Raw genomic sequence first — 26,901 nt, 5'->3', positions numbered from 1 at the left:
CCCCCCGTCCCAGCCCGTGGCCCCCCCGCGGGGCGGTGCCGGTCCCGTTGCGGGGGGGGGTGGGGGGGGGGTGGTTCAGTGGGTGTTTTTTTTGTGGCCGTTTCCAAGATCTTTGGGAAAAAAAAGACACGGAACGCGGAACGCGCGGAACGGGCAGCGCATGGGCCGGGGGGGGGCGGCCGGGGGGGGCGGCCGGGGCTGCTGCCCGGGCCCCCCCGGAGCCACGAAGGTGCGTTCCCGGGGGGGGACCTCGTTCCGGGGGGACCCTCGTTCCGGGGGGGCCCTCGTTCCGGGGGGGCCCTTGTTCGGGGGGGCCGCTGTGGTGGGTCCGGGGGACGGCGCTTCAGCCCTTGCCGGGGGGGCTGGCGCGGGGGGGTTGAACCCCGCCGAGGGCGTTTCGGGGTGTGCTGGCGGGGTCGGGGCGGGGGGGCCGAGCTGCCGGAACCAGGAAGAGCCGCGGTCGCCGTCACCCCCCCGGCCGGGACGGGGACACCCCCGGGGACCCCGAGACCGGCGGCGGGGCCGGACCCCCCCCGCGGGGCCGCCTCTGCACCCCGACCCCCTCCCTGCACCCCGAACCCCCTCCCTGCACCCCGATTTCTGTCCCCGCCCCCAAACTGCGCCCTTGCACCCCAGAACCCCCTCCCTGCACCCCAGTTCCCTTCCCTGCACCCACACGGTCCCTGTAGCCCCCCCACTCCCCCCCGTGCCCCGGCGGCCCCGCAGGGGTTAACGGGCCGGGGGGCGGGGGAGGAGGAGGAAGAGGAGGCGGCACCGGGGGGCAGCGGCTCCTTCGCTCCGGCCGCGATCACCGGGACCGGCAGCGCCGGGGGGGTCCCGGCGCCATGAAGGTACGAGAAGGGGGTCTGGGGGGGGCGCTATTTTTGGGGGTTCCCCGGGGGACACGGAGGCAGCGGCGCCGCCCGTGTCAGGACTGAGCCCGGCGTCGGGCGGCTGCCCCGGTGTCGCTGTCCCCCCCGGGTCCCCCCCGTGTGTCCCCCCCGTGTGTCCCCCCCGGCTCTCCGGGCACGGGAAGCGGCTCTTGTGTGCGCGGAAGCCGGGGCGGGTCCGGCCCATCCTCGGGCCGCCCGTCGGTCCCGGAGCCGCTCCCGGACCCCCCGAGCCCCTCCGGACCACTCCGGAGCCCCCCGGTCCCCCCAGCTCCCCCCGGAGCCCCCGGACCCCGCCATGAAGCCCCCGGGCGCGGTGGGGACGCTGCTGCGGGCGCTCGGTCGCCGCGATCGCACCGACACGGTAGAGCGGGGGGGCGGTCAGCCGTGGGGGGTCCCGCGTGGGGTGGGGACCCCGGGGAGGGGCAGGGGCGGGGGGGGCATTGCGGCGGGACCCCGCCCACAGTTGTCACCCCTGGTTTTGTGTCCTCCTCCCCACGCGTGACGCGCGTTGTTGCGGGCTCAGAACGAGGGGTTGGGGTTGGGGGGATCGCGGTGCCGCAGCCCCCCCAGCCGCTTTCCCACGCCCCCTCCGCTGTCCCCCCCACTCTCCCACGCCCCCCCTCCTCTTTTCCCACGCCCCCCTATTTTCCCCACTCTCCCTCTTTTCCCACGCTGTCCCCCCCCTTTTTCCCGCTCTCTCCCCTCTCCCACGCCCCCCCTCGCCCGTGGGAACTGGCGGGGCTGTCCCGGGGGGGTCGAGCAGCTCCCGCCCCCCCGGGGCCCCGTTTCCTGGGCTGGTCCCGGCCCCGCTTCCTGCGGGACACGGTGTCCCCGGCCGGGGGCCAGGACACGCGGGGGGGGCACGGGGGGGACACGGGGACCTGGGACACGCGGCACACGCTGCCGGTTCCCACGGCTCTGCCCCTCCCGTGGGGCGGCTGTGCCTCAGTTTCCCTCCGTGGGGCGTGGAGGGGGTGTGTGGGGCAGGGACAGCGTGTCCGTGTGTCCCTCCGTGCGTGGGGTGATCTGTGTCCGTGTGTCCCTCACAAATGGGTGACGTGTGTGTCCGTGCACCCATGGGGTGATCTGTGTCCGTGTGTCCCTGCGCCCCCACGCGGGGTGGGGGGGACACGGGGTCCCTGCGCCCCCTGCCCGTCCCCAGCGCCGTGTCCCCGCAGCCCCCCGCACCCCACAGCTTCCGGGAGAAGACGTTCCGGCGGGGGGGGGCCTGTGCCGCCTGCCGGGAGCCGCTCGGTCCCCAGGGCCTCGTCTGCAGAGGTGACCCCCCCGAACCCCCCGTGACCCCCCCGAATCCCCTGTGACCCCCCCGGACCTCCTCGGGACCCCCAGGACCCCCCGGGACCCACAACCCCACGGGGCGGGGATGCTGGGAAGGGGGCACTGGGGGGGGATGCTGGGGGGGGATGCTGGGCGGCCACTGGGCAGGGGGTGCGGGGGGGGATGCTGGGGGCGCTGGGGGCACCGGGGGTGCTGGTGGCCTGGACCGGTTCATCCTGGGCGTCCTGATGTCCCTTTTGCGCCCCCCCGCAGTGTGCAAGGTCACCAGCCACAAGAAATGCGAGACCAAGGTAGGGGGGCGGGGGGCGGTCGGTGTCCCCCCCACACTGTCCCCTCCTGGTCCCGGGGTCGGGTGGGTCACACGCAGCCCCCGTGTCCCCCCAGCAGGATCTCCGGGTTGGGGGGGGTCACATCGCCCGCGTCCTCCCCCAGGGCCCCCCCGTTGTGCAACGCCGGGCTTGGCCGGCGGCCCGGGCCGCAGCTGGACAAACCGCGGCACGGACGGACGGACACGGGGGGGCACAAGGGGCCAGTGTCCGCGGGGCTGGTCCGGGCGGAGCAGCGCCCCCCCCGCCCCCCCGGGACCAGCCTGGGGCCCGGGCGCCTGGGTTCCCCCAGTTTGTCCCCAGCCCGTGCCTCAGTTTCCCCGGGGGGGGGAGCGGGGATGGGGGGCGGGGGGCGCGTCTCTGCTTCGGGGGAAACTGAGGCAGGGGCGCTGGGAGCCGCCGCCCCCACCGCGGCCCCGCCCCCCGCCCCCCGCCTCAATCGGCGCCGCTGTCCGGCCGGGAGCCGCCCGGGGTCACCGCGGGGGGGGCGGGGGTCGCCGGGTCCCTCCCAGGCCGCGCGGTGACCCCCCCTCGCTCCGCACAGGTGACGTCGTCTTGCCACGCGCTGCCCCCCCCCGAGCTGGTAAGTGCTGGGGGGACCCCCCGTGTGTGTGTCCCCCCCGCCCCGTGTATGTTTCCCCCCCCCCGTGTGTGTGTGTCCCCGTGTTCCCCCCCGGCTGCGGGCGGGAACGGGGAAACTGAGGCAGGGCCGCGCGCCCCGCCCCCCCCGCGCACAGCCCGCTCTGCCCCCCCAGAGGAGGAACACGGCCCCCCCCGCGCGCCGCAGCGAGCACCTGGTCAGTGGCCGTGACCCCGTGTCCCCCCGGGACCCCCCGGGACCCCCCGTGACCCCCCGTGACCCTCTGTCCCCCCCAGGGCTCCACCAAGTCCCTCAACAGCCCCCGGCAGCGGAACACGCTGCCCAGGTACGGGGGGGGCGCTTGGGGGGAAATTGGGGGTGCTGGGGGGGACAGGAGGGTTGGGGGGAGTTGGGGGGGAATTAAGAGGTTGGGGGGGGCTATGGAGGAACAAGAGGGTCATGAGGCTCTTGGGGGGGATAGCAGGGTTTTGGGGTGCTGTGGTGGGGGGCTCAGGGCGATATGGGGTTGGCGAGCCTGGGGGTCATGGGATGCCATGGGGGGAGCTCAGGGGGCTTGGGGGGGGGGGAGACCGGGGGATTTGGGGTGCTGGGTGGGGGGCGATCCCAGGGTTGCAAAGGGGGGTGCAAGGGATGCTCCAGCGGGCGCTGTCCCGGGGGGGGGGCGCTGTCCCGGGGGGGTGCGCTGTCCTGTCCCGGGGGGGTGCGCTGTCCTGTCCCGGGGGGGGCGCTGTCCCGGGGGGGGGCGCTGTCCCGGGGGGGGCGCTGTCCGGGGGGGGGCGCTGTCCCGGGGGGGCGCTGTCCTGTCCCGGATGGCGCTGTCCGGGGGGGGGCGCTGTCCGGGGGGGCGCTGTCCCGGGCTGAGCGCGCGGCCCCGCAGGAGCTGCAGCCTGGAGCAGGTGCTGGAGCGGCGGTTCGAGTGCGACCTGACGTACGTGACCGAGCGGATCCTGAGCCTGCGCTTCCCGGCCGCGCTGGACGAGCCGCGCTACCGCGGGCACCTGCGCGACGTGGCCGCCCTGCTGGGCAGCCGCCACCGCGACCGCTACATGGTGCGGGGGGAGACGCGGGGACACGGGGGACAGCGGGACAGGGGGGACACGGGGGACAGCGGGACAGTGGGAACGCGGGGACACAGAGGACACAGGGACAGCGGGGAGACTGGGGACACGGGGGACAGTGGGGACACAGGGGACAGCAGGACAGGGGTGACAGTGGGGAGACCGGGGACACGGGGACAGCGGGACACAGGGGACAGTGGGACAATGGGGGGATACCAGGGACACCATAGGGACAATGGGAACACCAGGGGAATACCGGGGACACTGTGGGGATACCATGGGGATACCGGGGACAGTGGGGACACCAGGGCAGGGGGAGGTGGGAGCCCGAGGGGGCAGGATGGGGTGAGGATGCTGCGGCCTGTGGTGGCAGCATGGGGACAAGAGGCTGGTCCACGGGGGACATGGTGGGGACAAGAGGCTGGTCCACGGGGGCAGGACAGTGGGGTCCCCAAGGAGGATGGGGATGGGACATCAGGGTCCATGGGGACATGGTGGGGACGGGACAGTGGGGACGGTGGCGACAAGTGACAGGTTCGTGGGTCACTCAGCCCCCAACCCCTCACCCCCCCAGCTGTTCAACCTCTCCGAGAAGCGCCGGGACATCTCGCACCTGAACCCCAAGGTGAGGGGGGCTGGGGGTCCCGGGGGGGCTGGGGGGCTGGGGGTCCGTGGGGCTGGGGTCCCGGGGGGGCTGGGGTCCCGGGGGGGCGTGGTGCTGACAGTGCCCCCCAGGTGCAGGACTTCGGGTGGCCAGACCTGCACGCCCCCCCCTTGGACAAGCTGTGCTCCATCTGCAAGGCGCTGGAGGCCTGGCTGCGCGCCCACCCCCAGCACGTGGCCGTGCTGCACTGCAAGGTGGGGGGCACGGGGGGGCTGGGGGCATGGGGGGCTATGGGACATGGAGGGACTATAGGGGTCTGGGGAGCTATGGGGTTCATGGGAGGCTGTGGGGGGCTGTGGGGCCATTGGGGGGGCTTTAGGGGGCTGGGGGGACTATGGGGGGCTGTGGGCATCTGGGGGGGCTGTGGGGGGCTCAGGGCCCTATGAGCTGCCATAGGGTGCATAGAGGGAACTTGGGGGTCATGGGGGGAATATGGGGCCATGGGGGGCTCTAGGGGGCTCAGGGCACTATGGGGGGGCGTGGGGAGGTATATGGGGAACTGGGGGCCCATGGGGGGCTATATGGGGAACTGGGGCGGCCATGGGGATACTGGGAGGTGCTGGGGGCTCAGAGGCCGCCCCAGGTTGTCGGGGGGGCCCTGACACCCCCGCCCCCCCAGGGCAGTAAAGGCAAGACGGGCGTCATCGTGGCAGCGTACATGCACTACAGCAAAGTGTCCGCCAGGTACGGGGCACGGGGCAGTGGGGGGGTGGCTGGGGTGTGGGGGTGTCGGGGTCCCTGACGCCCCCCCCAGCGCTGACCAGGCCCTGGGACCCTGATGATGAGGAAATTCTGCGAGGAGAAGGTGGCGGCGCGCTGCAGCCGTCCCAGCGCAGGTGGGGCCGGGGGGGCTGGGGGCCATGGGGGGCTGTGGGGGGCATGGGGGACTTGGGGGGGCTGGGGGGCATGGGGGCCTGTGGGGGGCATGGGGGACTGGGGGGGGCTGGGGGCATGGGGAGCACGGGGGGCTATGGGGGTTGGGGGTCATGGGTGTCCGGGGGCAGCTGATGGACAATGGGGGCAGGTCCCCAACTCCCCGCCTGCATTGGGGTGCTGGAGCTGTTGGGGTGCTGGGGGGGTGGGTGCTGCCCCCCCCGTGCGGGTACATCACCCATTCGGGGGCTGTTCTTGGGGTTCAGGGGTGTTTGGGGGGCTCAGGGGGTTCAGGGGTTTCAGGGGGGGTCCAGGGGGGTGTTTGGGGGGCTCCAGGGGGGTGTTTGGGGTTTGGGGATTCAGGGTGTCCAGGGGGGTGTTTGGGGGGTTCAGGGGGGGTGCAGGGGGGTGTTTGGGGTTTGGGGGTTCAGGGTGTCCAGGGGGTGTTTGGGGGGTTCAGGGGGGGTGCAGGGGGGTGTTCGGGGTGCGGGGCGTTCAGGGGTTTCGGGGGGGTGCAGGGGGGTGTTTGGGGTGCGGGGCGGTTGGGGCTGCGGGCGCTGACCCCCCCGCAGGTACATCGCGTATTTCGGGGGGCTGCTCTCGGGAGCATCCGCATGAACAGCAGCCCCGTGTTCCTGCACCACGTGCTGCTGCCCGCGCTGCGCGGCTTCGAGCCCGGACACGGTCAGTGGGGGGGACCCCGATCTGCCCCCCCGATCTGCCCCCCCGATCTGACCTCCCGAAATCTGACCCCTCTGATCTGACCCCCCCTTTCTCAGGCTTCCAGCCCTTCCTGAAGATCTACCAGTCCCTGCAGCTCGTCTACACCTCGGGGGTCTAGTGAGTGTCCCCCCGTCCCTGTGCCTGGGGGGGGTCCCAGGGCGCCCCCTGGTCCTGACCCCCCCCCCAGCAGCATCTCCGGCCCCGGCCCCCAGAGTCTCTGCGTCAACCTGGAGCCCGCGCTGCTGCTCAAGGGGGACGTGATGGTGAGGGGGCGGCGGGCGTGCAAGGGCGTGCCAGTGGTGCAAGGGGGGGGTGAATGGTGCAAGGGGGGGGTGAATGGTGCAAGGGGGGGGTGTGAATGGTGCAAAGGAGCGTGCAAATAGCGCGATCGCTGTGCGTGTGCAGCGCGCACAAGGGTCGTATGGAGCGTTTGCAATGAGTGCGTGTGCAAAGGGTGCACGTTCAAAGGGTGCACGTGCAAGGGTGCAAAGGGTGCACGTGCAAGGGGTGCAAAGGGTGCGTGTGCAAGGGGTGCGAGGCGTGGAAGTGCTGGGGGTGTGTGGGTGCAAGTGTTGCACGGAGTGAGTGTGCAAGGGGGGAGTGTGCAAGGGTTGTAGCTGCACGGGGCGCGTGTGCAAATGGTGCACGTGGGGGGGGGTGTGCGTGCAGGGGTTGCACGGGGCGCGTGCGGAGGCGCTGCCCCGCGCACGCGCCCCGTCTGCCCCTCCCCCCAGGTGAAGTGCTACCACCGGCGCGCGCGCGGCGCGGGCGGCACGCGGTGTCCGCGCGCAGTTCCACACGTGCACGCTGCAGGGGGCGCGGCTGCGCCTGCGCAAGGACGAGCTGGACGACGCCTGGCACAGGTGGGGGGGCGGAGGGGGGGGGTGGATGGGGGGGGGGGGTCCCGGGGGTGGGGTTTGGGGGGCACAGGGCCGCCCAGGATGCCGCAGGACCCCTGGGGCGACCAGGAGGGTGCGCGGTTGTGGGTATGGGGGTCATGGGGGTTTGGGTGCAGGGAATGGGGGGTTTGGGGGGTGCAGGGGAGTGGGGGTGCAGGGAGCGGGGGTGGGGTGCAGGGAGGGGCGCTGTGCCGTGCCCCCCAACCCCCCCGTGTCCCCCAGACGAGCGCTTCCCCTTCGACGCCACCGGCGAGTTCGTCTTCTCCTCCGGCCCCGAGAAGATCAAAGGTTTGGGGGTGGGAGCCCCTGGCCCCCCCGGGACCTCCCCCCCCCCGGGCCGCCCCGGCCCCCCCCGCCGCACACCCACCCGCCGCCCCCCCAGGGTGGGAGGCCCCGCGCAGCCCCCCCGCTGTCAGCGTGGACCTGAGCGTCGGGGACCCCGCGGTGCGCTGGGACTCGTACGAGGGCTTCAACCTGCGCCACCAGGACAGCCTGGAGGGTACGGGGGGCGGGGTCCCCGGGCCCCCCCGCGGCACGAGGGTCACCCTCCCCGGGGCCCCCCCAGCTTGAGGGTCTCCCCCCATGGACACGTGGGTCCCCCACGTCCCCGCTATGGGCATCAGGGTCCCCCCATCCCCAGGCCCCCCCCGATCCCCAGGGTCCCCCCCATGGTCACACAGGTGTCCCCCCTCCTTTTTGGGGTCACATCCCAGCCACGCATGTCCCCCCCCATCTTCTCCCAGCTCCCTGCACTATGTGGGTCCACCCCATTTTTAGGGGGGTCCCAGCTCCTCGGGGTGGGGGGGGGTCCCCATGGTCCATGTGTTTGGGGGGGACCAGGGTGGTATGGGGGGGGTCACAGGAGGGCAGACACCCAGGGGCTGGGGGTGGATCCCCGGGATTTTTGGGGGGGGGGTCGGGGGGTCCCCGGGGTGCGGGGGGTGGATCCCCGGGGGTTTGGGGGTCCCGGGGGTTGGGGGTCCCGGGGGGTTTTGGGGGGGGTCGGGGGTCCCCGGGCGCGGGGGCCGGTCCCCACGCTGCCCCCCCCTCCCCCCGCAGATGTGTCGCACGCGCGGGGGCCGCTGGACGGCAGCCGTACGCGCGCGTGCAGAGGCCGCGGGCGCCCAGCCCCCCCAGCCCCCCCAGCCCCGGCTGGGCCAGCGCCCCCCCGACCCCGCCCGGCGGCCGCGGGACCCCCCCGGCCCGGCCGCCCCCCCCCACCGCCGCCGAGCGGCAGGAGCTGGAGCGGGCTGGAGCGGCTGCTGGGGGGGGGCGGCGGGCGGGAGGGGTCCCGCCGGGGACAGGGAGACCCCGATTCTGGAGGACGAGCACCCAGCAGCGCCCCCTGCGGCACCCCCGTGTCCCACGGGAACACGGCACCCTACGGGACCCCCACATCCTACGGCACCCCAACGTCCCATGGGTCCCCGGCGTCCCACGGCACCCCAACATCCCATGGGACCACAGCGTCCTATGCGTCCCCAGCATCCCATGGCACCCCAACATTCCAGGGGTCCCCAGCGTCCTATGGGACCCCAATAGCCCACGGGACCCCGACATCCTATGGGACCACAGCACCCTATGGGTCCCCAACATCCTATGCGTCCCTGACACCCTATGGGACCCCAATACCCCAGGGAACCCCAACATCCCATGAGTCCCCAACACCCTATGGGTCCCCAACATTTCTCGGGTCCCCAATGTCCCATGGGTCCCCAACATTCTATGGGCTCCCTACACCATATGGGTCCCCAACACCCATGGGACCCCAACATCCTATGGGTCCCTGATGTGCCACGGGACCCCAACATTCCAGGGGACCCCAACGTCCCATAGGAGCACAGCTCTCTATGGCCCCCCAGCACCCCACAGCCCCCCGGCCCCCCCGCTTTGCCGCCGGGCCAGCCTGGCCCCGCCCTGCTCCTGCCACCCCGCTATGGGGCCGAGGGTGGCCTGGGGGGGCCCGGGGGGGGCGAGAAGCGGGGGGTGCAGCGCTCGCTCTCCGAGGGGCTCCCCCCGTGTGGCTACGGGCGCCGGGGGGGGGGCTGCCTGCTGCTGGAGGAGCTGCCCCCCCCCTGCCCCTGCCCGGACTGCCAGGGCCCCCCCCCCATTTACGGGATGCACCTGGAGCGGGGGGGCGAGCGCTGGGGGGGGTCCCCTCGCCCTCCGGCCCCCGGCGAAGCGCTGGAGCCCCCCCCGTGCCCCCGCTGCGGCCGCTCCGGGTCGGGGGGGGCACGGGGGCCCCCCCGGGACCCCTACGGCAACGTGGGCTACGACCCCCCCGCGCTGGAGGCCCGCGAAGGCTACGGGATCCCCGGGCAGCCCGACCCCCCCGGTGAGGACTGGGGGCAAGGGGGAGCTGGGGGGGGGTCATGGGGGGCTGTGCCCATAGAGGGGCTTGGGGGGGATTTGGGGGGTGCTGGGGGGGCTCGTGGCCACGGGGGGGGGACTTATTGGGGGTGAAGCAGCTATTGGGGTGTATTGGGGGTTATGGGGGCTGGGGGGGCTCACTGGGGTCTCATCCTGTTCCCCCCGCAGAGCGCAGGAGCCCGGGCGAGGGGGGGCCCTGGCGCGGGACCCCTGAGGTGCCCCCCCCGCTGCATCAGCCCCCACGGGACCCCGACCCCCCCGACGCCCCCAGCACCCTCCGGCGGGGCCCCGCCGAGCCGCCCCCCCCCAGCAGTGCCCACGGGAGCACGGGGGAGGTGCCGGGCTCCCCCACCCCCGCCTTCCCCCCCCCCCGCCGCCTACTGTGCCCCCCCCTCCCCGCAGCCCCCCCTGCCCGAGAAGCGCCACCCCCCAGCCCCGGGGGGTCCCCGAGACCGCGCGTCGCCCCCCCAAACACACAGCTCCCCGGGGGGGGGCGCCCACGCGTGCCAGGGCCCCCCCGAGCCGGACGCGCCCACGGGCGTCACTTTCGTGCAAGACACGTCCAAGTTCTGGTACAAACCCGGGCTGTCCCGGGACCAAGGTACGGGGGGGCGGGGGGGCGGGACGGGGGGACCCCCCCGCACCGCTGGGTGACGCGGGGGGTCTGGGGGGTCGGGACGTGGGGACCCCCCCGCGCCGCTGGGTGACGCGGGGGGTCTGGAGGGGGTCGGGACGTGGGGACCCCCCCGCACCGCTGGGTGACGCGGGGGGGTCCGCAGCCGTGTCCCTGCTCAAGGGCCGCCCCCCCGGCGCGTTCCTGGTTCGGCTCAGCAGCAGCTTCCCCGGCGCCTACGGGCTGGCGCTCAAGGTGGCCGCGCCCCCCCCGCGCTGCCGGCCCCCCCACAACGGTACGGACCCCGCGCCCCACACCACGGGGATCCTCGGGACCCCCGCACCCCGTGTCCCCCCTACGGGGGTCGGGACCCCCAGCATCAGCATCCCCCCCCCCAGCACCCCAAATCCTGGGCACCCTTGGACACCCATAGATGACCCTATAGACCCCCCCCAGCACCCATTGACCCCCCCAGGCAGAGCCCTGTGTGAACCCAGGTGTCCGGGGCTGGGGGGGGCGCGGTAGGGTGAGGGGGACAGGCACCCATGGGTGCTGACCTGCCCCCCCCCCGCCCCCCCCCAGGGGACCCCCAGGAGCAGCTGGTCCGACATTTCCTGATCGAGACGGGACCCCGGGGGGTGAAGATCAAGGGGTGTCCGGACGAGCCCCATTTCGGTGAGGGGGGGCCGGGGGGCAGGGGGTGCGGGGTCTGGGGGGGTCTGCGGTCCTGACGCCCCCCCCCACAGGCAGCCTGCCGGCGCTGGTGCTGCAGCACTCCATCACCCCCATCTCGCTGCCCTGCGCCCTGCGCATCCCCAGCAAAGGTGCGTGACCCCCAAAAACCCCAGTGACCCCCCAAAAAAACTCTGTGTCCCCCCCCAAAACCCCAGTGACCCCCAAAAAAACTCTGTGTCCCCCCAAAAACCCCAGTGACCCCCAAAAAAACTGTGTCCCCCCAAAAACCCCAGTGACCCCCCAAAAAAACTCTGTGTCCCCCCCCAAAACCCCAGTGACCCCCCCAAAACCCCAGTGTGTGTCCCCTCCCTGTCAACCCCAGCACCCTGTGGTTTGCCAGCCCAAACCACCCCCCCCCAACCCCCCCCCCCCCCCCCATTCCCCTCCCAAGATGGGGATGCAGACCTCAGCCCCTCCCCCCGCCCCGAAATCCGCCCCCCAAACCGCGGGGGGGTCCTGGGGGTCCTGGCGGTGGCCCCAGCCCGTGTCCCCCCCAAGACCTGCTGGAGGAGACTCTGGAGGGGCCCGGCCCCCCCAACATGAGCACGGCGGCCGACCTGCTGCGCCAGGGAGCCGGTGGGTGCGGGACCGGACTGGGGGCACTGGGAGCACTGGGACCGGACTGGGGGCGCTGGGACGTGACTGGGGGCACTGGGGGCGCTGGGACGGGACTGGGGGCGCTGGGACTGGACTGGGGGCGCTGGGAGCACTGGGACCGGACTGGGGGCGCTGGGACGGGGATGTCAGTGGAACTGGGAGCACTGGGACTGGGATCGGTAGGACTGGAGTATTGGAACTGGGAGCACTGGGAGCACGGGGACAGGGGGGTCTGTACCCGCAGTTCGGGGTCCTAGGAGTCGGGGGTCCCGTTCGGGGGGGTCTCATTGGGGTCCCGTTGTGGGGGGCCCCGTTTGGGGGGGTCCAGTTGGGGGGGGGGGTCCCGTTGGGGGGTCCCATTCAGGGGGGGTCCCGTTGGGGTCCTGCTGGGGTCCCGTTGGGGTCGCAGGGGTGGGGGTCCCGCTGGGGTCCCGCTGGTCCCGCGGTGCCAGCGCCGTCCCCAGCCTGCAGCGTGCGCTTCCTGGGCTCGGTGGAGACGGAGTCGCTGACGGGGCCGCAGGCCGTGGCCAAGGCCGTGGGCAGCGTCCCTGGGGGGGCCCCCCCGGCCCCCCCCCTGCACCGTGCACTTCAAGGTGTCGGCCCAGGGCATCACCCTCACGGACAGCCAGCGCAAGTGAGCCCCCCGGTGCCCCCACCCCAAACCCCCCCAGACACCCCCCGAACCACCCCCGGAGCGTCCTGGGCCCCCGGGGGGAGCCCCACATCCCCCTCCAGTGTGTCCCCCCCAGCCAGCGTCACCCTCAGGCGCCCTCACCCCTGGGGGGGCCCAAATCACCCCCCGGGCGCCACTGACCCCCCCGCCCGCCCGCGCCCCCCAGGCTGTTCTTCCGCCGTCACTACCCGGTCAGCAACGTCACCTACTGCAGCAGCGACCCCCAGGACCGCAGGTGACGGGGGGGGGCGGGGGAGGACGCACACTGGGGTGGGCCCAGCTAATCAATTAGCACCTCGCTAACGAGCCCCCGCCCACAGGTGGACGAATCCCGATGGCACCACCTCTAAGTGAGTGACAGGGACAACACCAAGGGGGGGGAACGACACTGCTGCCCCCCAGGGTTGGGGACAGCCCTGGGACCCCCCCCAGCTCTGTGCCCCCCCAGGATCTTCGGCTTCGTGGCCAAGGTGGCAGGGGGGCCGGGGGGGGGCAACGCGTGTCACCTGTTCGCGGAGCTGGACCCCGAGCAGCCGGCCAGCGCCATCGTCACCTTCGTCACCAAGGTCCTGCTGGGCACCCACCGCAAGTGACCCCCCCGGGGCACCCCCGCAAGTGACCCCCCCGGGCCCCCCCGCCGTGGGGCAGAGAGCAAGGGGGGGACAGCGACCAGGGTGACCCAGGGCCGGGGAGGGGGGGACAGTGGGGAGGGGGGACAGAAGGTGGGGGGAGCAGAGAAGCCCCCCCACTTTTATTTTGGGTGGGGGGGCGCCAATAAAGCAAAGTCTATTTTTGTGTAAGAAAGGATTTATATGAGCTTTAGGCAGACGTCTCTAATATATATATATATATATATATATGTTATGGGGGGGGCACAGAGCTGTATGGAGGGGGTGCCCCCCCCAATCCAAAAATGTGCAAATGCCAACAGCCACCACCCCGGCTCCAGGCTCCTTCTTTCTGCGCCGGCCCGGGGGGCACAGCCCGGCCCTTCGCCCCCCCGCGGGGGCGGGAGGGGGCACAGCCCCCCGGGTGGGATGGGGGCGGTGGGGTTACATTCACAAAGTGGAGGGGGGACAGTGATGTGATGGATGGGGGGGGGCAGTGGGGTGGACCCTGAATTACCCCCCCACCCCGTGAGCCCCCGAAACGGGGCAGTGGGGTGGGGGGGGCAGGATTGGGACCCCAGTGCGGGGGGTTGACGTGCACGGGGGGTCCCGTGCGCCCCCCTCAGCCGCTGAGGGGGTGCAGGTCGACCTTGACCTTCTCGCCGCTGCTCAGCATGCCCACGGTGGGGAAGTACCCCCCGGGGGGCACCAGCGCCTCCTTCTTGCCGATGATCTTCCCGTTGCGCGTGAAGAACACCTGGGGGCAAGCGGCACGGGGCGCTGGGGCGGCCAGGGCGGCCCCCGGAAAACCCAGGAGAGGCCGAAGGGGATGGGCGGGGGGCGCTGGGGGGCACGGGGCTCAGTCCCGCCCCCCGCGGCGGGGGGGTCTTACCAGCACCTTCCTGCCCTCGTGCTCGGGCTCCGGCTCCTCCTCCTCCTCGTCGTCCTCGTCCTCGTCGCGGTGCAGGTACAGCACGTTCCGCACCGCCGCCTTCACCTCCAGCGCCTCGTCACTGTCACCTGCGGGGGTGCCATGGGGGCTCCGTGACCCCGCTGCTGAGCCCCCCGGCCCCCCCGCTGCTGAGCCCCCCCGGCCCCCCCGCTGCCGAGCACCCGGCCCCCCCACTGCCGGGCCCCCCGGCCCCCCCGCTGCCGAGCACCCGGCCCCCCCACTGCCGGGCCCCCCCCGCTGCCGGGCCCCCCGGCCCCCCCCGCTGCCGGGCCCCCCCCGGCCCCCCGTACCTTCGCTGTCCAGGATGTAGTCGCGGGGGAACATGATGCCGCAGCCCATGATGTCCCCTTTGTAGCAGCGGGGGCCGAACGGGTCCCCCACCCCGCTGCCGTGGAAGATCTTCCCATCATCTGGGGGGGACACGCAGGGATGTCACATGACACCCCACCCCCCCCCCCCAGCGCTGGTCGTCACCCCGTGGGGCTGGACCCCTCCGTTGCCCCCCCATGGGGCACAGACCTGCACACGGGTGGGAGGAGGAGGATGAAGGATGGGGGGCAGCATCTGGGGGGTAAAAGCATCCTGGGGCAGGGGGGCAGCATCACAGGGGGGCAGCATTAAGGGGGGGGGGCAGCATCATGGGGGGGGCCCCAGGTGTCAGCATGTGGACTGTGGGGTGTTTTTGGGGGGGTCAGCACAACAGACCCAAACCACCGGGGAGGCTGGGAAAGGGGGGGACACAATGACAGTGGCACTGAGACCCCCCAATGTCCCGGGGCGGGGTCCTGGGTGTCAAACAATACCGGGGGGGGTCCCAAAGCCTGGGGGCGGGGGGAAGCGTCCCTGCGTTTTCGGGGGGCTCACCCGCGTGGTACGCCACGGAGCCCCTGCTCCAGCCCGGATGGCGGTTTTTGGGGTAATCCTGAGGAAAGGAGCAGAAGGGGGGTGAGGAGGGGGGGGGGGCGGCACCCCCCCCGCCCCCGGCAGCCCCCACCTTGCGCGCCAGCCCCAGCGCGATGTAGCACTTCTCGCCCGGGTCCACGATCTCCAGCTCGAAGTAGTGGCTGCGGGTGCTGAGCGGGCGCCGCGCCTGCGCCAGCCCCACGTCCACGATGCTCTTCCCCTTGCCCACGTACTCCAGCAGCTGGGGGGGCATGGGCGTCGGGGGGGCGTCGGGGGGCGCGGGCGGCGGGGGCACCGGGGCGGGGGGGCCCGTGCTCCCAACCCCCCCCCCGTGCTCCCAACCCCCCCGTGCTCCCAACCCCCCCCACACCCCCTGCACCCCAACATTTCAGGAGGGAGGGAAGTGGGTTCAGGTTGAACTTGAGGTGGTGACAAACTGGGGGGGGGGGGCACATGAAAATGGAAGGGGGGGAACTAAGAGGGGGGGCAGCCCAAAGCTGGGTGAAGTGCAAACGTGGGGGGGACACCCCAAATTTTGGGGAGGGACAGACGCAGCCCTGGCGGTGCACGGCTCCTTGGGGGGGCCCAAAAGCTGGGGGGTGCGGCATCCCAAACTGGGGGGGCGCACCTCAAATCTGGGGGGGTGACAACCTAAACTGGGGGCAGGGGGGTGTCCTAGAACCGGGAGGGTGGTGCCCCAAAATGGGGGGGTCCTAATCTTGGAGGGGAGGGGTCCCAAACCCGGGGGCGCATGGTGCTCCCAGCCCCCCCGCAGAGGCAGCCCCCCCGCCGCGGTGCCGGGAAGCGGGGGCGGGGGGGGCGGTGACGCCAGCGAGGCCGTTGGGCCTGCGCCCGCATTCCTGCCCCCCCGCCGCAAAACCACCGGAGAGCCACAAAACACCCTCTTTACCCCCAAAACTGCCGGGGCGGGGGGGGCCGGGGGGCTCGCATGGGGGCGTCCCCCCCCAGCAGCCACTGAAGCCGGGGGGGGCACAGCCCGCGGACGGAACAGCCGGAAAACGCGGAGGAGGGAACAAATGAAATGAGTCTCAATGGGGGGGGACACGGGGGGGTCCTGGGATCCCCCCCGAGAACTGGGGGGAATCTGAGGCGCATGGGGGTGCCGCAGCAGCGCGGGCTGAGGCTCCAGGCACCCCCGGCCCCCAGAGTTTGGGGGGGGGGTCCCAGCCCCGCCCCCCGGCCAGCGCCGCATTGTTCAGCAGCAGCGGGGGCGGCGGGGCGGGGGGGCTGGAAAATGCCCCCCGGCGCCCAGCGGCAAAGCCTGAACCGCGGGGGGGGCGGCGCTGCGGCTCTGGGTTTGCAAAGGGCGGGGGGCCCTGCTGAGCGCCCCCCGCAGCCCGGCCTTGCGACAGCGCGGGGGCCCGAGGGGGGCGGGGAGGGGGGTCCTGCTCTGCTGGGTGCTGGGGCTCCTGTTGGGGTGGGGGGTGTTGGGGGGGTCCTGGGTTGGGGGATCCTAACGGGGGAAATCGCAGCGAGTTTGGGGGCACTGGTGACCCCAAAACAGGCAGCGAGGTGGGGGGTGATCCCAGCGCCTGGGGCTGCGTGCACAGGGGGCACCGCTCTCTGAGGGCCCCCCAAAAGTGGGGGGTGCCACTCACGGTGCACACAGCCCCCCCCAATCTGGGGTGCCACTCACGGTGCACACAGCCCCCCCAATCTGGGGTGTCACTCACGGTGCACAGAGCCCCCCCACAATCAGGGGGTGTCACTCACGGTGCCGCAGAGCCGCACGTCGTGCAGCCGCCCCCACTCCTCCTCCAGGCTGTCCACCAGCATGGCCGTGTCCTCGTCCTCCGTGCCCAGCTCGGCGTGCAGGTGCAGCCGCACCTCCTCCCCCAGCGAGTGCATCCCCACGGCGGGGAACAGCCCCTCGGGGGACAGCGGCATCACCGTGGAGCCCACCTGCGCGGGGCGGGGTCAGGGGCGGGGCCGGGGTCAGGGGCGCGGGGTGCGGGGGGCACGGGGGGGCGGGGGGCGCGGGGGTCAGGGGCGCGGGGGGCGGGGGGCGCGGGGGTCAGGGGCGGGGCCGGGGCGCTCACCCGCTTGCCGTTCTTGGTGAAGAACACCTGGGCCGTCTGCACCTCGAAGGAGCCCGGCTCGATGCCGCAGCCGATGCGGTCGCCCGAGCGGCACTTGGTGCCGAACTGCCGGCCCTTGGCGCGGCCGCTGTACAGCCTGGGGGGGGGGGGGGTCCCAGCCATGGATGCTCCCGGGGCCCCCGTGTCCCCCAGACCCACTCCCCGGGGCCCCCGTGTCCCCCAGACCCGCTCCTTGGGGCCCCAGGTCCCAGAGGGTCCCTGGGTCCTGGTGACCCCCTGGATCCCAGCAGACCCCCCGGGTCCTCACGGCCCCCCGTGGGTCCTGGCAGCCCCCACACCGGGCCCCAGTGGCCCCTCTAGGTCCTGGCAGCCCCCCCAGATCCCAGTGACCCCCCCTCACTTCCCATAATCAGCATTGCCCACCGTGGAGTCGGGCAGCTCCTCAGTCCCCACCGAGTCTCAATGTCCCAGTGACCCCCCCACCCAAGTAACCCCCCCTCACTCCTGTCATGCCCATGGGTTTGGGCAGACCCCCAGCTCCCAGTGATCCCAGCAGCGCCCCCAGGGCCCGCTGAGCCCCCACCTTGTCCCAGCGCCCCCGTGTCCCGGTGCCCCCCCGTGTCCCGGTGCCCCTCCCGTGTCCCCGTGCCCCCCCCCACTCACTTCCCGTCATCCGCATGATACGCCACGGAGTCGGGCAGCCAGCCGGGCTGGTGGTCCAGGCTGTAGTACTGCGGCACCAGCCCCACGGCGATGGTGCCGCGCACGCCGCTGTCCACGATGGACACCTGGGGACACGCGCTGAGCCCCCGCGCCGTGCGGCCGCCCCCCCCACGCGGGGCGCCCCCGCCGCCCTCACCTCGAAGTAGTTGTTGTCGCGCGTGAGCGGGCGCGGCGCCACGTAGCAGCCGACCTCCCCGGAGCCGCCGTGGTAGCTGCGGGACAGGCCGCGGGCCGGTCACGCGCGGACAGCGCGCCCCCGCGCGCGGGGCCCGCGCACGCACCTGAGCGTGTCCCCGTCCACCAGGATGTGCTTGGCGCGCTCCTGGTAGCGCACGGCGCGCACCTCGCGGATCTCGCGGATGCGCCGGCGCCAGTTGAGGAAGCGGTAGTGCAGGTTCAGGTCATCCATGGCGAGCGGGAGCCTGCGGGCGCGGCGGCCGGAGCACCGCGGGACGGGACGGCCCCGCGCCCCCGAACGGCCCCGCGCCCCCGAACGGCCCCGCGCCCCCGAACGGCCCCGCGGCCCCCGAACGGCCCCGCGCCCCCCGAACGGCCCCCGCGCCCCCGAACGGCCCCGCGCCCCCGAACGGAACGGCCCCCGCGGCCCCGGGCCCCGCCCCCGGCACCCCCACACCCAGACCCCCCGACCGGCCCCCCGACCGGGTCCCCCTTCCCCTACACCCAGACCCCCCAGAGCCCCAAACCGGCCCCCCCCCCCCCCCACTCCACTCCCAGCCCCCCCCCCCCCGCCGCCCCCCGTATCCCCCCCCGGCCTCCCCCACTTACAGCCTCCTCATATTCATGTGCCCCCCCCCACCCCCCCATCATACACCCACAACCGGGCCCCCCACATCGAGCCCTCGCACCCAGACCCCCCCGCCCCACAGCCGGTGCCCCCGATCCCGGATCCCCCACATCACCCCCCCACATCACCCCCCCCTCACCGGCCCCGCCCGCCCCCGCCATGGACTCCGCGCTCCGGCCGCTCCGGCCCCGCCGCCCGCACTCACATCCGGGTACCCGGCGCTTCCTCCTCCGACACCGCCTCCTCCCGCCCACGCCGCGTCGCTGGGCCAATCGCCGCTCGACGCGCTCTGATTGACCGCGCATTACGCCAATCGAAGACCTGAGGAGAGACTGGGGGCGGAGCCCGCTGGGGGTGTGAGCAGGTCATATGACCACGGATGGGAGCCGGGGTAAGAGCGAGACAGCGCCCCCTGGGGCGGGGGCGGGGAACTGCGGGGTGTGCGCTGGAGGATACTGGGGGGACTGGGGGATACCGGGGGACTGAGGCGGCTGGGGGATACCGGGCTGTGCACTGGGGGCACTGGGGGCACTGGGGCCACCGGGTCCTGTACTGGGAGCACTGGGGCTGCGCTCCATGGCGATGCACGGGGGGGCACTGGGGGGACCGGGACATTGCGCTGTGGGCACTGGGCTCTGTCCTGGGAGCACTGGGGCGCCGCACTGGGGAGGGCTGGAGGCTTTGTGCTGGGAGCGCCGGGCAGTGGAACCGGGGACGGTCGGGGGGCTCCGGTGGGACCGGAGCGGGGGGCCGGGAACGGGGGAGCGGGGGGAGCAGGTCCCGGGGAGCGCCGGGCCGGGGGCACCTGGCGGGGCGGCCCCGGGGGGGCGGGGGGGCCGGACGCCGTTACTTAAGGGCCGCGGCGGGGCCGGGACGGGCAGAGCGGGCGGCGGCGGGGACCGGTCCGGTCCGGTCCGGTGCGCCCCGGTGCCGCTCCCGGTCGCGGTGCCGGTCCCGATCGCGGTGCCGGTCCCGATCGCGGTTCCCGGTGCCGGTTCCCCGTCCCGTTTCCCGCTCGCGGTGCCGGTTCCCCGTCCCGTTTCCCGCTCGCGGTGCCGGTCCCGGTCCCGTCCCGGTGCCGCCATGCGGGCGGGCTCTTGGCTGCTGCCGTTGCTGCTGGCGGCGGCGGCGGCGGCTCCGGTCGCCGGTGACGGCGGCGGCGCGGGGGGGACGAGGCCGGGGCCGGTGACGGCGGCGCCGCGCGGCCCCGGGGAGCCGTGCGGCGTTTACACCCCGGGCTGCGCGCGCGGGCTCCGCTGCATCCCCCGGCGCGGGGAGCGCGCCCCGCTCCGCGCTCTGCTCCGCGGCACCGGGCTCTGCCGCCCCCTCCGCGCCCGCCCCGCGGCCACCGGAGCCCCCGCAGGTGAGAAACGGGGCAGGGGGAGGAACCCCGGGGGATGGAACGGGGCGGGGGTGGCGGCACCGGGACCCCAACGCCTCCGCGGGGAGAGGGTCCCGGAGGGGCCGGGGTGACCGGGACACGCCCGTAGTTCCGTGGGAGCTGTCCGGGGCAGACGGGGCACCGGGCGCTCCCGGGCACCGGGACGGGAATTGGGGCACCGGGAGAGCCCCGTAGCAGCGGGGTCGGTCCGGGGGAGGTGCCGGGGACGGGGGGGAGGGCTCCGGAGGGGGCCTGAACCCCGCGGAGGGACCCCCGGTATCCCAGGGTCATCCCGGGGTGCGGGACAGAGCCGGGGGGGCGGCGACTCCCGGGGGGGGAACCGCCGCGTCCGTGGGGCTGCTTGGGAGGGGGGAGATGAGAAATAAGGGGGGGACGCCATGTCCTGGGGGGGCCAGAGGGGACCCCCATAATCTGCGGGGAGGGCTGAAAAAGGGGGGGGGGGCGCCCTCAGATCCGGGGGGGACACGCAGGGGCGTCCCAGTGGCGGCCGGTGGGACTGGGGAGGCACCCGCTCTGCACTGACCCCCACCCTTCTCCATGTCCCCCCCCCAGGGGACAGCCCGCACGAGGGGTCCCCCCCAACGCCGCCCCCCCGGCCCCCCCCGCCTGACGGGCAGGACGAGCTGGAGACGGTGGGTACGGGGGGGGAGGGGGGTTGGGGGGTGTCGCCGGCACGGGGGGCCGGGCTGTGACCCCCCGCGGCCCCCAGGCCCCGTGCCGCGGGCACTTGGCCGCCGCGCTGCAGGAGCTGCGGGCCGGGCTGTACCGCTCGGCCGCCGACATCTTCCTGCCCAACTGCGACACCCGCGGCTTCTACCGCCCCAAGCAGGTACGGGGCGCGGGGGGCGGGGGGACGCGGCCGGGACACCCCCGGCGGCCCCGGCAGAGCGGCCCTGGGGCGGCAGGAGCTGCCGCGCCTCCGTTTCCCCATGAGGTGGTTTTGGGGGGTGCAGCACCCTGGGGTCCCTCCCGCGCCTCAGCTCCCCTTGCCGGGCAGAGCCCCCCGGGGCGCTCGGGGCCCCCCTCACCCCGTTCTCCCCCCGCAGTGCCGGGCCTCGCAGGGGCCGAAGCGCGGGCAGTGCTGGTGCGTGGACCGCAGGGGGGCACCCGCTGGCGGGCACCGAGGGGCAGGGGGGGGCCGCCCGCTGCCCCCCCCGCCTGAGGGGAACCCCAAGTACCGCGTCTGGTGGGCAACGGGGCTCCCGCTGCCTCTGCCCCGGAAACGGCCCTCAGACCCCCCCAAGTGCCGCCGCGACCCCAGAACTGCCCCCAAGTGCCCCCCAGAGCGGCCCCCACACCCCAAACCTGCCCCAGGCCACGCCCCACTTCCAGCCACGCCTCCATTCACCAAAAGCCACGCCCGCCCCCCCTCAAAGCCACGCCTCAATCTGCTACCAACCGCGCCCCACCGATAAGCCACGCCCCCACACGGGACCAAACCACGCCCTGCCTCAAGACACGCCCCAAGGAGACACCACGCCTCCACTGGCGGTCTAGCCACACCCCCTTGTTCTAAGCCACACCCCCGTTTCCCGGGAAACGCGGTGACTTCCTGGCGGGAAGCGGGAAGCGGGAGGCGGCGCGCGGCGCGGGAGCGGGAGCGGAGCGGTGGGGACACGCGGGGACGCGGGGGGACGGGGTATCCAGCCCCACGGGGGGACCAGCGGCTCCGGCCCCGCGGTGGGGTGGGGGACGCGGGGGGCGACCCGGCCTCGGGGCAGTGTGGGGGGCACTGGGGACATCACGGAGACCCCCAGGGTCTGGGAGTGAACCAGCCCCACGGGGGGGGCAGGGCTGACGGAGCCCCGGGGCGGTTTGGGGACCCCAGGACTGATGAAGCCCCGGGGCGGTTTGGGGGGGGATCCGGGTCTGATGGAGCCCCGGGGTGGTTTTGTGGGGTCTCTGGGACTGATGGAGCCCCGGGGTGGTTTGGGGGGGGGCCCTGGGACTGATGGAGCCCCGGGGCGGTTTGGGGTGCCAGGGCAGTGTGGGGCTGCCGGGGCGGTTGGCGGCACCGGGGCCGTTCGGGTGCCCACACGCTGTGTCCCCAGCGGCCATGGCGCGGGGGGGAGCGGGAGCTGCTGCTGTCGCTGCAGCGGGAGCTGAGCGAGGAGCAGTTCCAGAGCCTCAAGTTCCTGCTGGAGGAGCAGCTGCCGCGGGGGGAGCTGCTCCCGGCCTCGCGCCCCGAGCTGTGCCGCCTGCTGCTGCAGCGCTTCCCGGGCCGGGCCCTGGCCGTGCTCGCCGACCTGCTGCCCAGGATCTCCCGCCACGACCTCGTCTGGCTCCACGGGCTCCGCGGCGCCGAGCAGGAGCCGCCCGGAGGGAAGGGGGACGCGGGGGGTCGCCCCGATTCGCCGCCGGCCGCGGCGCCCCCAGCCGCGTCACCCCCGGCCACATCACCCCCGGCCACATCACCCCCGGCCACGGCGCCCCCGGCCACGGCGCCCCCGGCTGCGCGTCCCCGGCGTTTGACAGAGCAGGATTTGATGCAGATCGCGCAGAAGCTGGGCAAGGAGTGGCAGGAGGTGGGCATCGCGTGCCTGGGGCTGGGCAGCAGCCGCCTGGACCAGATCCGGGAGGAGCACCCGCGCAGCGCGGTGCTGCAGAGCTTCGCCATGCTGCTGGACTGGCAGCGCCGGGAGAAGGCGGCGGCCACGGCCCCCCGGCTCCGCGCCTGCCTGGCCCCCGCCAGCCTGGCCCCCGAAGTCTTCGACCTCCTGCAGAGCTTCGAGGGGGACTGAGGGGGCGCCCCGCGCCGGCTTGGCCGGAAAGGGAACAGTAAAAGCGTTTTATTCCAGTCCTGCCTGCTCTCGTTCGCGGGTCTTGGGGGGCGGGGGTGGCGGGCGGCCCCCCGGGCCCCCCGCGTCTCACAGGTCCCGTCCCAGCCTCTCGATCTCGTCCAGGAAGAAGTCGAGGTCGGCCGTGGTGACGGCCGGGCTGGTGACGATCTGCCGGAAGAAGTTGACCCGGGCGCCGTGGGGCTGGTAACTCACCATCATGGAGCCCTTCTTCATCATCCGCTCCTTGATGGCGGGGGCCACCTGGGGGGCGAGCGCCGTCACCGGGGAGGCCTGGGGGCGCTTTTGGGGAGCAGCCGGCCTCCCCGCTCACCTTCCCCAGTCTCGGCCAGTAATCGGGGGCGCCTCCTGGCCCCGCAGGCTGGGGGGCACGAACCAGAAGCAGAGGTTGATGAACTCCGGCTGCGGGAGGGGGAGGAGGAGGTCACAGAGCCCCCACAGCCCCGGGGGGGCCACCCGTGTGTCCCCACCCCCATTTCAGGGCCAGGATCTAAACCCGGGGCTTTCTGCTGCAGGGGGCACCGCATCGCCCCCCCAGCATCGTTTTGGGGCAACTCGGTTCCGCTCCCCGGGGCGCGGGTGATGCCGTGAGGGGGGCGTAAGGGGGGGGACACACAAACCCCCGCGGTTGCGGTTTGGTGAGCCCGGCCGCACCTCTGACACCAGCTGGAATCCGTCCCTGCGCCGCACCTGCTCCGCCAGGTACCTGGGGGTGGGACCGGGGGGGAGCGTGAGGGCGGGGCGGGGGAGGCGGGACCGGGGGGCGGCGGGCGGGGCCGCGGCGCGGCGCTCACCGCGTGCAGGCGAAGGCCCGCTCGACGCGCCGCGCCAGCCCGCGCGTGCCGGCGGCTTTCCAGAGCAGCCAGAGCTTGAGGCAGTCCACGCGCCGGCCGCACTGCGGGCTCTTGTCCCCGGTGTCGTACGCGACGTCGTAGAACTTGTCGGTCTGGAACAGGTACGTGGCGCCGGCGCCGTGGCAGCGCTGCAGGAGCCCCTGCGGGACGCGGCGTCACCAACGCGGCGCGGGGCGGGGGGGTGGGCGCGCGGGGCGGGGGGGCTGCGGGACGTACGGAGCCGTCGCGGAGCCAGGAACGCTGAGCACTGCAAGCCCACCGTCAGCATCTTGTGCGGGTTCCAGGCCACCGAGTCGGCCCTGCGGGACGGGGACGTTTGCGGGGCACGCGGAGCGGGGCCTTGAGCCCGTTTAGCGGGGCTGCGGGGTCACTCGCCTCTCGATGCCGGCCAGGAGGTGCCGGTGCTTGCCGGAGAGCAGCGCGCTGCCGCCCCAGGCTGCCTGCGGGGACAGGGGTCAGGGAACGGGGGGGAGCCGGGGGCGCCCGTGTCCCCCCGCTGACCCCGGTGCTCACGTCCACGTGCAGCCAGAGGCCGTGGCGCTGGCAGACGTCGGCGATGGCGCCCACGGGGGTCGAAGGCGCCCAGGACGGTGGTGCCGCAGGTGGCGCAGACGAAGAAAGGCTGAGCGCCCTGGGGACGGGACAGCGGCGTGGGACGGGCAGCGGGATGGGCGGGGGACATCGGGATGGGCCGGGGAGCCCCCAGGCAGCTCCGCCCGGGACTCCGGGTCCCTCACCTCGGCTTTCGCCCTCTCGATCTCCTTCTCCAGCTCCTCGGGGGATCATCTTCCCCTGAGGGACAGGGACCGAGGAGCCATGGCAGCGGGACAGCACAAGGACAGCGTGGGGACAGTGCGGGGACAGCGCGGGGACAGCGTGGGGACGCAGAACCGGCTCACCCCGCGAACCCACCTGTCGTCAGTGCCGACCAGGCGCACGTTGTCGGGTGCCGATGCCCAGGAACGCGGCTCCTTTCAGCACCGAGTAGTGGCTCTGGGGGGGGACGGGGCTCAGACCGGGGCGTCACCCCCCGCCCCCCCGCCCCCCGCCCCCCGGCGCAGACCTCGCGGGAGGCGAACAGGACCAGGCGCGGCAGGGCCCAGTTGCCGCTCCGGCGGCCATGCGGGAAGCGGTGAAGCGAGCCACGTTCATGGCGTACATGTTGGACATGGAGCCTCCTGCCGGGGACAGGGACAGCCGCCGAGGGTGACACGCCACCGCGGGCGGCCGGGGCTGGGGACAGGGCTGGGGACAAGGTACCTGGGGCGAAGATGCCGTCGCCGCCGCTCCAGCCCACCAGCTCGCGCAGCTTGGCCAGCACCACGTCCTCCATCAGCACGAACACCGGGGCGATCTCGTACGTGTACCTGGGGGGACAGGGCGGCGTGGGCTCCGGCTGCGCCCCGGCAGCCCGGCTCCCCCGGGGCGGCTGGGGCCGCACTGGCTGGTGTTGAGCGCCTCGGTGAGCAGCCGTCCCGCCAGCGCGTGGTGGTCCAGGCCGGAGAAGAGCTGGTTGAAGAACCGCGGGTGACCTGGGGGACACGGGGGACAGCGTCAGGGACGAGGGGACGGGAGGCGCCCCCGCGGCCCTCTGCGCGGGACCCCCGTCACCACGCGCCGTGAGGGGGACGAGCGTCACCTGTGGGAGCGGGGCCACCCCTGGGTGTGGGACGGGGACACGAGTGGGACGTGCTGGACCTGTGACCCCGTGATGGCCACTGGGCGGGATGGGGGGGCTGAGCTGGGGCCAACTGGGGCTGAAATGGGACCAGCTGAGCTGAACCAGGATCAATTAGGGCCAAACTGGTGCAGCTGGGACTGAACTGAGGTCAGACGGGGGCTGAGCCAGGACCAGCCTGGCAGCACGGGGCTGAACTGGGACCAGTGGGCTGAACTGGGACCAGCGGGCTGAACCGGGACCAGCGGGCTGATCTGGGCTGAACGGGCCTCACCGGTTTTGACGCTGTAGCGCACGAGGTCCCGGCAGCGCCGCAGCAGCCGCCCCCCCGGCTCCCCCTGCTCCCGCAGCTCCAGGTCCAGCAGCGCCCGCAGCTCCGCCGGCTCCTTCCACTCGCACACCTGGGGACGGGGACAGCGGGGTTTGTCCCAGCGCCCGGGGCCCCCCCCGCGTGTCCCCGCGCGTCCCCACCTTGCGTGTCACGTCGGTGCCGCCGCGCACGGCGTCCTCCAGCAGCACCTCCACGGCCGCCCGCAGGAACTCCTCCCCGGCCGCCGCGTCCCACGCCGGGACGTGCCAGCGCGTCGCCCTCCGCGGCCGCTCCGCGCGCGGTCCCCTCGGCCGTGCCGGGGACACCGGGCACAGTCCCCTCGGCCGTGCCGGGGACACCGGGTGCGGTCCCCTCGGCCGTGCTGGGGACACCGGGCGCGGTCCCCTCGGCCGTGCCGGGGACAGCAGGCGCGTTCCCCTCGGCCATGCCGGGGACACCGGGCACAGTCCCCTCGGCCATGCCGGGGACACCGGGCACAGTGCCCTCGGCCATGCCGGGGACACCGGGCACAGTCCCCTCGGCCGTGCCGGGGACAGCAGGCGCGTTCCCCTCGGCCGTGCCGGGGACGCCGCGTGACCGTCCCCCCGCGCGTCCCGTGGCTCTGGCCGCGGTCTCCGGGTTCTCGCGCGGCCACGTCGCGGGGACGAGGACAAAGTGCGAAGAGCAGCCGCTCAGGGCAGGCGGGGGGGTCCCCCGGAGCTGCGCCCCGCCCTGGGGTCCCGGGGGTGGCGGAGGGGGACAGTGTCCCCAGGGAGCGGCGGGGAGCGGGCGCAGGGTCAGCACCGCCCCCTGTGTCCCGGGGGGCGTGTCCCCATTGTCCCCGGGGGGCGTGTCCCCAGTGTCCCCGGGGGTGTCCCCGGGGGGGTGTCCCCATTGTCCCCGGGGGGTGTCCCCCATTGTCCCCGGGGGGTGTCCCCATTGTCCCCGGGGTGAGGTGTCCCCATTGTCCCGGGGGGTGTCCCATTGTCCCCCGGGGCCGCGGTGTCCCCCCCGTCCCCCCCGCTGGTGGCCTCGGGATGGGCCCGCACTGTCACCCCCACGCCAGCGCCACCAGCGCACAGGGGACCGGGGGTCGGGACCGTCCCCAAAGTGGGGGGGACGGTGGCAAACGCCCCGTTTGTCCCCGGGCGCGGGGGGGGCAGCAGCTGCCCCGCGGGACAAAGGGAACCAAACCCACGGGGTCACAGGCGCGACGGGGACACCCGCGGGGGCAGCGGCGGCGGGACCGTCCCGCGGCAGGAGCGTGCGGGCAGCTCTCCGCGGGCGGGCGGCACCGGCCCGGCACAGCACCGGCACAGCACCGGCACAGCACCGGCACCGGCCCGGCACAGCACCGGCACAGCACCGGCACCGGCCCAGGCCCAGGCGCAGGATCGGGCCCAGGCGCAGGATCGGGCCCAGGCCGCGCCGCCCCCCGTTGCCCCGGCAACCGCCCGGCTCCAAGAGGGCGGCTCCGTGCGCAT

The 26,901-nt window shown here is 74.1% G+C and overlaps 4 protein-coding genes across 7 annotated transcripts; 2 read left to right on the top strand and 2 right to left on the bottom strand.

Moving 5' to 3' along the window:
- Positions 1-121: 121 nt before the first annotated feature.
- Positions 122-13,261, top strand: TNS2 (tensin 2). The gene is given in 37 exon segments (XM_065043340.1): positions 122-229; positions 690-851; positions 1,162-1,254; positions 2,072-2,171; positions 2,445-2,482; positions 3,063-3,101; positions 3,274-3,315; positions 3,395-3,444; positions 3,997-4,168; positions 4,752-4,802; positions 4,913-5,035; positions 5,461-5,525; positions 5,596-5,609; positions 5,612-5,653; positions 5,656-5,677; positions 6,287-6,312; positions 6,315-6,398; positions 6,494-6,554; positions 6,625-6,700; positions 7,172-7,215; positions 7,217-7,308; positions 7,559-7,624; positions 7,719-7,835; positions 8,396-8,425; positions 8,428-8,586; positions 8,589-8,877; positions 9,113-9,671; positions 9,875-10,307; positions 10,486-10,614; positions 10,902-10,994; positions 11,066-11,143; positions 11,553-11,630; positions 12,116-12,189; positions 12,191-12,285; positions 12,491-12,559; positions 12,645-12,674; positions 12,773-13,261. Coding segments are annotated over 37 exon segments (3,909 nt in total). The 5' UTR covers positions 122-160; the 3' UTR covers positions 12,918-13,261.
- Positions 13,114-18,990, bottom strand: SPRYD3 (SPRY domain containing 3). Of its 3 annotated transcripts, none has more exons than XM_065043413.1 (11): positions 18,581-18,776; positions 17,852-17,992; positions 17,707-17,782; positions 17,511-17,635; positions 16,848-16,983; positions 16,522-16,710; positions 14,879-15,028; positions 14,749-14,806; positions 14,175-14,294; positions 13,825-13,952; positions 13,114-13,689 (listed from the first exon to the last, which is right to left on the bottom strand). In XM_065043413.1, exons 1-11 carry the CDS (start codon positions 18,742-18,744, stop codon positions 13,555-13,557), a joined length of 1,422 nt encoding a protein of 473 aa, XP_064899485.1. In that variant the 5' UTR covers positions 18,745-18,776; the 3' UTR covers positions 13,114-13,554. The 3 variants fall into 3 exon arrangements, 2 of the variants coding, with proteins under 2 accessions (XP_064899485.1, XP_064899486.1); XM_065043414.1 differs by lacking the exon at positions 18,581-18,776 and adding an exon at positions 18,515-18,524; XR_010468442.1 differs by lacking the exon at positions 13,114-13,689 and having other exon boundaries at positions 13,831-13,952; positions 14,884-15,028; positions 18,581-18,990.
- IGFBP6 (insulin like growth factor binding protein 6) lies at positions 18,952-22,574 on the top strand. 2 transcript variants are annotated; one of them, XM_065043418.1, is made up of 5 exons: positions 18,952-19,738; positions 20,330-20,409; positions 20,487-20,606; positions 20,824-21,385; positions 21,829-22,574. In XM_065043418.1, the coding sequence occupies exons 1-4, from the start codon at positions 18,952-18,954 to the stop codon at positions 21,190-21,192; spliced, it is 1,356 nt and encodes a 451-aa protein (XP_064899490.1). In that variant the 3' UTR covers positions 21,193-21,385; positions 21,829-22,574. The 2 variants fall into 2 exon arrangements, with proteins under 2 accessions (XP_064899490.1, XP_064899491.1); XM_065043419.1 differs by lacking the exon at positions 20,487-20,606.
- On the bottom strand, positions 22,552-26,901 carry CSAD (cysteine sulfinic acid decarboxylase). The gene is given in 20 exon segments (XM_065043339.1): positions 22,552-22,818; positions 22,889-22,923; positions 22,926-22,977; positions 23,230-23,281; positions 23,370-23,569; positions 23,646-23,660; positions 23,662-23,728; positions 23,805-23,869; positions 23,943-23,999; positions 24,001-24,060; positions 24,167-24,221; positions 24,342-24,373; positions 24,375-24,422; positions 24,493-24,563; positions 24,566-24,607; positions 24,690-24,796; positions 24,871-24,961; positions 25,382-25,508; positions 25,579-26,108; positions 26,790-26,901. Coding segments are annotated over 20 exon segments (1,992 nt in total). The 3' UTR covers positions 22,552-22,644.

The sequence above is a fragment of the Columba livia genome, chromosome 29 (genome assembly GCF_036013475.1).
Source record: "Columba livia isolate bColLiv1 breed racing homer chromosome 29, bColLiv1.pat.W.v2, whole genome shotgun sequence".
NCBI classification, from domain to species: Eukaryota; Metazoa; Chordata; class Aves; order Columbiformes; family Columbidae; genus Columba; species Columba livia.
The sequence above is the reverse complement of the archived record's forward strand: the minus strand, read 5'-3'. Positions and strand labels throughout refer to the sequence as shown.